Genomic DNA, 9,629 nt, shown 5'->3' with positions numbered 1-9,629 from the left:
GTACTGTAGCCGCAAATAATGTTAGTGTTTTTCTCTTTTGTTGAATTTGAAGGAAAACGATGAATTAACAGCTAAGCAAGCAAGGGTAACGAATACAATCTGTAATGTAAAACCAGCAAAATAAAAACAGGTTAAAAGGTTTTTCAGTTGATGGTTTCCTTGTGATTAAAAGCCCATTAAGAGCAGAGGTGGAGCTGTGGCCTCTGATTGGTGGGAGGGAGGCGTCAGAGCTGGGGGTGTGTGTGTGTGTGTGTGTGTGTGTGTGTGTGTGTGTGTGTGTGTGTGTGTGAGAGAGAGGGGGGAGGGTGGAGGGTGGAGGGGGATCCCTTCAGTGCGTCCGGCCGCAGTCCAGCGCGTAAAGAGCGCAGCAGAGAGACTCTCCTTCCTCCCCTTCTTCCACTTTACTGTCGAGTCCTTCACGGCCCGGATTACTGCTTCCTCTCCGTCCTGCAACGCGCTCTAAATGAAGCTTAGTTCTTCTTTGTGACTTTCTTCGCCATGAGCTGCCTGGATGTGATGTACCAAGTGTTTGGTCCTCAGCCTTATTTCAGCTCCTACAGCCCCTATCACCACCAGGTATGAGTTTTAATATCATCTACAAACTGATTTTTAAAGAGCTCTTTCACTTTGGTCAACTTTAAGTCTGTTTTGATGAAAGAAAAACTTTAATATTTACGGTAATAAGTCCATTTGACAGCCAGCTGGAGTTCATTTACCATGCAAACACAGCAGCTAAAGTAACCACTGTCTATGATTATATATTTATATGACGTTATCATTCAGCTCTGCAGTCCTTGACACCTCTTAACACCTCCTATATGTGAACGAAGATACTTTTAAACCGGCACTCAGACAGAATAAAAGCGCGTAATGGACGGTGTTAATGCGCTACTGAGAAGAACTCAGCCAGTGCGTAAAGCGAACATGAAACTTTCTGCAGCGGCAACCTGTAAATTGATTGATACTTCTTTAACTTATCAGGGCTGACATGACAGTCGTCTACTCCGCAGAGAGTCCGGAAAAAGTTGGATTTTTTGTTTTGTTTATTGACTTAGTATTAGCCTTGATTATAATAAAATAAAAAGCTGACAAACTTTATTAAAGTCCAGACTTATGTGACTTATTTTTCCTTTTTGTTTCGTACATCAAATCAAATCTTAGTGAGTGTATTTCTTTTCACAGCTAAGTAAATACATTTTGATGGATGCATTTGCTGCTATTTTTACTCTTTACAAACAACTCAGACCCACATTTTCTTTTGCTATTTTTATCCGGACTGACCAGGTGAATGTGACTTATTTTAGGTCTAATGAGATTGTTTTGACAAGATTTAAGAATGATACTCTTAAAATGTGAGATGAAGGGGCCACAGCCTACATTACTCCGCAGGGAATAAGAGCCTGAGGGGAGATTTTAATTTAATTAGGGCTAATTAATCAACTAAACAGGATAAAGGTGAGAGGACATTTAGCCTATGTGGGTGAAACCAGCATAACGATAATGCACATTCAAATAGACACTGAATGAAGTTTACTCTGTTTAATATAAAATGATGATGAAAATGAGGTCGTTATTTTGCAGTGTAAAACTTTTTACGAATTTTGTAGATGATAAGATTATGAGGTTTGACACAACAAGACAAAGACAATTAATTTCAAAAAGTTGTATCCACCTAAAGTCTCATTTCCTTCCTTATGTTACTTAATTGAGAATGAAAATCACTTATTTCACACGTGAGCCCGGATAAATTGAGTCTACTTAGAAAATCTTGGACACTTGTTGCCTTAAAAAAACGCAATAATGTAAAATAAAAACTTGAGTTGAATTAACTCCTCTGTTAAAGTGAAAAAAACTGAATGCCAAACACTTGATAGTTCTAAAAATGTGAAGTCCAATCAACTCGGCATTTAGTGTATTTCATTTAAATTATCATGTTAGTTCATCTCAAGTATTCATTATCTGTTACTTAGTTTTTTAAGGCAACAAGTTTCAAGATTCTCTGAGTAAACTTAACCTGTACTGTACCTACACTTCAGTGTCACATTAGGGTCAAACATTAAGACTGCTGATGGTTCAATCTTTGTTTTCACATATCTGTGTTTTAAAGACTCAGACAGTATGAGCTCAGCAGTTTTTCGATGTGTTAAAGGTCTTTTTTTTTCACCCTCTTTAAACCTCTCAGTCAACATCCAAAGATGTTTCACATAGTGCCAAAACTCACTGTGTCCGTCACATAAACAGACTCTGGATCAGCCGCTGCTTACACATGCTGCACTCTACAACACAGATGCTAATTTAAAGGATTCGTATTATTTGCATGGTTAAACTTTAAAATGTAATGGCATTAAGCAGCTGTTATGTATATATGTATTATTCAATGTCATTATTCAGATGTAGTAAAAAGGAAAGAACATAAAAGTTCAGAGGTGTTTCTGGTCTTTGTGAGCTGCAGCGGTGAACATTATGTGTTGAAAACTTGGTTTAAAAGCAAACACGACTTTAAATTTGAATAAAGTGCTGACTGAAGTTTGCAAAATGTTACAGAAGAAAATGAAGCCAGGTGACATACCTGTAATTGGTAATTGGTGAACAATAAAAGGAAATCAAACAAAAACTTTAACTCAAATAGGCAGGAGAAAAGCACTGTTTTTTCTTCAAAGTTAGAGCTTGTTGTAAAGTAAAATGAATAAAAGATGTACATACGATTGCAAAAACTTATCGCAGAGAACAAACCTGTTGCATCCAAATAAAATAAAATCCTGAGGTTAGATGTTCAATGTCAGAAACTTTAATTCTGTATCTTAAATCTCAAGCTGCAAACCGTCACATCACTATAAATACATTTTTAATAATCAACATAAAACCCTCTATGTCCTCTCTAGAAACTGGCCTTGTATTCCAAAATGCAAGACCCACAGGACAGCGGCAGCCGGCTCGGCCCCGCGGGCCCCCCAGTGATCAAAGAGGAGGACAAGGAGCTGCCGCCGGGAGCCGAGTACCTGAACTCCCGCTGCGTCCTCTTCACATACTTCCAAGGAGACATCAGCGCTGTGGTGGATGAGCACTTCAGCCGAGCCCTCAGCCACACGACCGCCTACCCCCCCTCAACCAGCCACAAGGCCATAAGAGGTGTGTGTGTGTGTGTGTGTGTGTGTGTGTGTGTGTGTGTGTGTGTGTGTCGCCTTAGTTTATGTCTATCAGGGTGGAAAACATGACTTCATTTGTCAGCTCAAAGCTGCAAGTACAGGATTTCTGACGGGCGACGTTAGATTAAATATAGTCGTTCAAAAGGTTGCTAAATTAAATTTCTCTTAAAAGTTCACGAGGGGAGAAAGGCCTTGCTTGCAGTAATCATTTTTCATTGCCCTTTGCTACGGTTCACAATTTTATAATGCCTTCATGTTGAGATAAAAGAGACAGTTCCTTGTGATAAAGGTGTCATTTATCTGGGTGCTTCTTACTTGATGTTGTGTACAACATGCAACATTTCCAGTTACACCCGATGATGCAGAGATAAAGTTATAATTAAGAGGAAAGGACAATGTTGTTGTTGTTGTTGTTGATTTTTTTAGGTTGTGTCATTTGGTTAAGAAAGCTTGTTTTCTAAGCATGATGTTGTAATTAATTTGTGTAAATCTGTGTTTGGTTTATGTTAGCAGCAGTTACTGTTTCAAGTTAACCAGACTTCAGGAAAGTTACAGAAACAGTAAAAAAAAACAAATGTCAGGCTCTGTCAGCAGGTCGTCGTTTTTTTAATGGAGATACTGTACATGGCGCACAAAATAATTATGTTGGTATGAAAAAGTCATGAATGTAACGACGGTTATATAAATTGTTGGGGATTTATTGTTACCTTTAGTGCCGCTGCATTTGTCATACATATCACGCCGTGATAAAGTGTCTTTGGCGTCCAGGTAAAAAGTGACTCTACATGTTTATGTCTGTGACTCAGTTGGTAACCAGCTCCTGCAGCCACATGTCCGATGTGTCCACTTAACCCCAAATTTCTCCCACTGCTTTGTCGTCGGCATGCATATGAATGTGCATGAATGGGATTAGCTGAATCTGATGGACTCTTTACCCAGCAGCCTCTGCCATCAGTGTGTGAATGTGGAGGTGTGACCTGTGGAGTATAATCACTTCGAGTAGTCAGAAGAATAGAAAAGTGCTATACAAGCTCAAGTCCATTTACCATTACTCAACAAGTAACAGAATGCTGAATTTAAAGTCATCTTAATGTCCAGACCGGCTGTTTATATAGATATTATAAAATAATAAAAACTCATTGATAATATCTTTGTTTTATAACATTCGTTCAATGGAGCATAAGTAAGTTTTCATTGGTGAACTGGAGATCTTATTTTCTCATCATTTACATTTTTCTGTAAAACATAAGAAAGTAGTTCCTAAATGTAATCATATTCCCCCGCTCTTCAAAATGCTCTTTATCTACCAACCAATCAAAAACCCACTCATCATCTTTAACAATGACTTAGAACTGAAAACGGAAGACCATACTGTCTAATAAAGAAGCTGTAAAAAACAGGTTTTTGGAATTTTGCTTTTAAAATGGAATCCAATGGGGCACTGATGGGGCAGTGGTTTGTGCGTGCGCCCCATATACGGAGGCTGCAGTCCTCCGAGTGGGCGGCCCAGGTTTGAATCCTACCTGTGGCTCCTTTCCCGCATGTCATTCCACTCTCTATTTTTCCCTGATTTCTGACACTATCCACTGTCCTATCTTTCAATTAAAAGCAAAAAAGCCAATAAAAAATAATTTAAAAAAGGAATCTGATAAGGAAATGATTATAAATGTAAAAATGTATTTTAGTTCTGATGAATTTTCTTTAATGTGGATAAAGTAATCAGTAAAAACTTCAGCTTTACGTTCTGCAAAATAAAACATTGCAGCAGTTGTAACGATAAATTACGGCTTTAAGATTCTGCAAAAGGGGTTTTAAAAGTTTATAAAAGGTTTTTATTCAAATGAAACAAAATGTCCTTCGATGAGTTACTGGAGGGAAGGATCGTTGGATGACTTTTCATAGATCACTTTTTTTTTCGAAGTGTTGACGTCTTACTTCATGATCAATCAATCAAACTTTATTTGTTCAGCACTTTTCATACAACAAATGTATCCCAAAGTGCTTTACATCAACATTTAATCAAACAGCAACAACATGACTCCCTCCCCCGCCCCTATCCCACAATCCAAAACACTAAGGTAAAAATAACTAGATAAGAACAGGTAATGATGTAACTCTTTGGATTTCTCTTCTCACAGACGGATCATTCCCCATGAGTCAGCGAAGTTTCCCTCCGTCTTTCTGGAACAGCTCCTACCAGCCGTCCGTTTCCTCCACGCTATCCGCTCCCCACACAGAGCTGCCCTTCCACGGGGACCCGTACTCCTCCGCCTCCCTGCACAGCCACCTCCATCAGCCCAGCCCCGACGCCTGGCACCCATCGCATCACCACCACCATCACCACCACCACCCGTACTCACTAGGGAGCGCTATAAGCACCCAGAGCTCAGCGTACTCGCGTCCAGGCGTTCACGAGATGTACGGCGCGGCTTTCGACCCACGCTACAGTTCTCTGCTGGTGCCGTCGGTGAGGCCTCATCACCGCTTGACGTCCAGCAGCTCGGTCCCGGGGCCCAGCAGCTCGCCGTGCGACCTGGGAGGGAAGGGGGAGTCGGGGTCGGGCTCCTCCTGGAGCGGGGCCTTCACAGGAGCCGGAGCTGAGATCGGACTCAACATGGACACAGGTATTTTCAACTTTCAAATAATAAAAAAAAAAAGGTTGGGCTACATTTTAAAGTCTTTATATGTGATTTTTTGATCCAGCTGATGTCGCCCTTGAGCACCAGCATGAAACCAAAACAACTCGCGCTGCATTGTTGTGTTAGCATGCTAATGCTAGCGATCTTTATTATGCTCATATCTTCACACTGCATGTAAATTTACCTGAAATGAGCGTGATCTAGAAACACAGTTAAGCAGTGAGTACAGTATGTTATTCTTCTTTTCTCTAGTCCCTCAATTAAACAACTTTTATACGAGAGGGGAGGAGTCAGCCAGCCGTCCCGGCGATGTAAACAAACTGAAGATAGGACTCTGAAAACTCTGAAAACATCACAGACAGTGGGACTCGGGTGTTACACCCATTGTAGACAGTCATGACTCACAGAGTTATTTTCAGAGGATATACTTGATTTATATTATATTTAAGTGTGAAAAATCACATTTTAAGCCTTTAACATTTGTTTAGCTGCCTTATGTGTGCAGAGCAATGTACGAGCGTCTTTAACAACTTTACATTTATAAATCTGTCAACTTAACAAACAAGTCTGAAAATGTTGTCATCATCTTCAATTCTCTTTTTTAAACAGAGGTAGAATTATGAGACAAACGGACAAGGCAATGAAAGCAATAAAAACAAACAATTAGCCCGCTTAGCTGTAGCTTCATATCGAACATCCAATTTGGATTCAATCATTCAAATTCCTCAGCGGTAACCTCGTCTTCAAAACGATCAATGCAAACATCCAAATCCATACAGCAAAGTAGGAAAGTTACAACCTCAAACCTGATTTAAATGTCTGCCTCGGATCAATTTACCACCAAGTGTTGTGAATGGACAAACTTACTGTCAATCAGCACCTTAACACCAGCTGTCAACTTGCTCTCTGTTGCTGTTTTGCTTTCATCCCCTCTGTGCCTCGGGCTTTTCCTCCTGCTTTTATCAACAAGACATTCAGGCTTTTTTTCTAATCTCCCTTTTCTTTGCTTTTCTCTTCCTTTGACTTTTCTTTTCCTCCTTTCTTTCCTCCTCTCTCAGGTCTGCAGGCACAGGATAAGAGCAAGGATTTGTATTGGTTTTAGAGACCCCTACCCCCTTTCTTCTTTTACTTCAGCTGTAGACTCTATCCTCCTCTCCTGCTCTACTCTGTCGCTCTCCTGCTCTTACAGGATGACTCACAGAGAAACTGAAATTTTAGTCAAGACGGCAGTTTTGTGCTGTAACTGCTTCTGGTCTACTTGCAGCTCGGTGTTACAGCGGACTGTGCGGCAGCAGCACAGCCCTGCTGAGCTGAAAGTTGGCACTGTGGATACGGAAAGAGAGAAAGCAAAGCATGGAAACAAAAGTTGGACTCGCAGAGAAGAAGGAGGCGACAATCTGATTTTGACGGATGTGGACAGAGACAAGAACTCTGTGCTTCTGTAACAGACGGGGACAACATTCCTAAACTGGAAAAAAAAGTCTGGGGACAGACAGAGACACATGTTGTCGAGCTCCAAAGACAAGCAAGCGCTTAAGGACTTGGCATGACTTCACTGGGACAACTGGGCAAAAAAACACTGGGAGTGTTATGGCTGGAGAAAAAGGCTGTGTTGGTGTCGAGTAGGCTGCACAGCACAGAATCTGACAGACTGTGAAAGGCAGGAGGAGTCCAAAAAAACATTGGTTTACATGGAGTATTTGGTACAATGTCAACTGTCTGTATCAATGTAATTATTTTATGGCACATTAAAAATTAAATTAAACAGTTTCTGATGGTTTTCAACTGATATCAAAAGATTTAAGTAGACATTTAAATGTCTTAAAGATGTTTTCCCAATTAACAATCAAATCAAACAGATTAAGTATACTCAAAATTTCAACTTTCGAGTTTCAGGTATTTTATACGATCATCCCACAACGCAGTGTCTAAAGAAAACGGTGGAGACACTGACAGTGGAACAAAATTGTTAATACAAAACGTAAAATAATTGTTTGGTATTTATTTGCTTTGTGAAGATTATTTGGATCCAGTTTTTGTATAGAATGGAATTAGAACACAGTAGGCTCAGTAAGATGTTTCTATAATTTTGTCAATTTGCAGGTCTAGTAAGCCGGGATAACTATGTTTAAAATATTCAGTAATTTAATGAACATGTTTTTTTGCTGCTGTTATACAATACAATACTTCCCCAGGGGGGGAATTTGCTCTCACAGCTTTGCACGGTCGGTACACATGAAGAAAGCATATAACATGAAAAAAGCTCTTTTTGAAGCGTGCCCTCTTCCAGGTTCAGAGTTCTGTATCTCCAACCCTATGGCAAATCTTATTCACACAACTTTTACAGCAACTGATGCCAAAAATCAAAACATTCACTTTGAATATCAAAGCTCTCGGCTTGACCCGCAAACTCATTGCTACTTAGATATTTGGTTTTATTCCCATGTTATGTAATTAAAAATAACTTATTGCACGTTTTTAAATTCATAAAATTTCAGTACAGCAAAAGTTCAATAAAAATGATGGGTTCTCTTTGTACATTGAGAGATATCAACTTCTGTTAAGTGTTACATTGACTGACGGGCTAAAATCGGTAAAAGAGCATTTAACTTTCCACAGATATAATTAGGATTGTTTTGTTTCAAGTGCGCCCACTACAGCAGCAGAATGATACTGAAGTGGAACGACCACTATTTCACCTGCGGAGTGGACCAGACTGTGCTCAGCTATTTGTTGTGGCCGTCTGCCAAACAGTTTTCTTTGAGGGCAGGATAAAAAAAAATCTTTGTGATTGCGTCGAAAAGAGAAAAGTAAACTTTACACTCTTTATTTGTGTGTGTGAAAGAGGGACAGGGGAGGGAGAGAAAGGGGAATACTATGATGAATGAAGAGAATGACGGCTATTTGAAGCCACTTGACTCCCTCTCTCTCTGCTCCCATGCAGCTGTCAACGACAACTGCTCCTCAGCTCAGTGAACGCACCCCAGACATATATACACACACGCACACGCACACATGCAAACACACACACACACATACATGTACATGTAGCTTGGTCAGGACCATGACCTGTTGATTTTTTCTGAGGACCTCTAATAAAACTGCAGCTAAAAAGGTTAGAAAATCAGAACTCTTGATAGTTTCACACACACACACACACACACACACACACACACACACACACACACACACACACACACAAACACACACACACATTAATATATGTATATGACTTAGTGTGAACCATGATCAATTAATATTTTTGTGAGGACCACCAATAAAACTGCAGCTAAATTTTTTTTTAAAAATCATGTCTTTTCCCAGTTTGGAATCGAGAAATTCACCTCAAATGTTTGATTTCAGATTAGGGAGGTTTTTTTTCCTCTAAACTTTCTTCTTGCGAGAGTACTTGACATGTCTTTATGGTATTCTTTCTTTATTATTTTTCAAGTAAAGCCAACAAACTAACATCTACTTGTTAGCACCCTGTTACTCCAGTTTTATGTTTATTTCCTAGTGTTAACATCATTTGCATTTGATATCATACAAACATTTCTAGGGGATAACACACAGTGAGCATGTTGTTCTAGCAGAATTCATCTCCCAGCAGCTTTGCAAATCCATCATAACAACCCACTTATGGACATAATACCCTTATTACATTATTTGTGAAAGAAATGCAATAATATGACACAATTCATTGATTTGGAAATTACTTTTATTTAAAAAATAATTATATCTCTAGCGTAAAAAGAAAGATTCTAAAGTTAGAGCTTTGTGCTTAGCTACAATAAACTCTGTAGCCTTCTTAAGCCAACACAGCTGTTACATTATCAACTAATAC

The 9,629-nt window shown here is 39.5% G+C and overlaps 1 protein-coding gene across 2 annotated transcripts; it reads left to right on the top strand.

The window, feature by feature from the left end:
- Window positions 1-324: 324 nt before the first annotated feature.
- On the top strand, window positions 325-7,555 carry vgll2a (vestigial-like family member 2a). Of its 2 annotated transcripts, none has more exons than XM_065964042.1 (4): window positions 325-576; window positions 2,883-3,129; window positions 5,285-5,770; window positions 7,050-7,555. In XM_065964042.1, exons 1-4 carry the CDS (start codon window positions 499-501, stop codon window positions 7,097-7,099), a joined length of 861 nt encoding a protein of 286 aa, XP_065820114.1. In that variant the 5' UTR covers window positions 325-498; the 3' UTR covers window positions 7,100-7,555. The 2 variants fall into 2 exon arrangements, with proteins under 2 accessions (XP_065820114.1, XP_065820115.1); XM_065964043.1 differs by having other exon boundaries at window positions 6,844-7,555.
- The last annotated feature ends 2,074 nt before the right edge of the window (window positions 7,556-9,629 follow it).

Source organism: Labrus bergylta, chromosome 15, assembly GCF_963930695.1.
Source record: "Labrus bergylta chromosome 15, fLabBer1.1, whole genome shotgun sequence".
Taxonomy (NCBI): Eukaryota; Metazoa; Chordata; class Actinopteri; order Labriformes; family Labridae; genus Labrus; species Labrus bergylta.
The sequence above is the reverse complement of the archived record's forward strand: the minus strand, read 5'-3'. Positions and strand labels throughout refer to the sequence as shown.

Coding starts and splice junctions, on each gene's coding strand:
- vgll2a (XM_065964042.1), top strand. CDS start 499: ATGAGCTGCCTGGATGTGATGTACCAAGTGTTTGGTCCTCAGCCTTAT. Junction 3,130..5,284: donor CAGCCACAAGGCCATAAGAG/GTGTGTGTGTGT, acceptor CTCTTCTCACAG/ACGGATCATTCCCCATGAGT. Junction 5,771..7,049: donor CGGACTCAACATGGACACAG/GTATTTTCAACT, acceptor GTCTACTTGCAG/CTCGGTGTTACAGCGGACTG.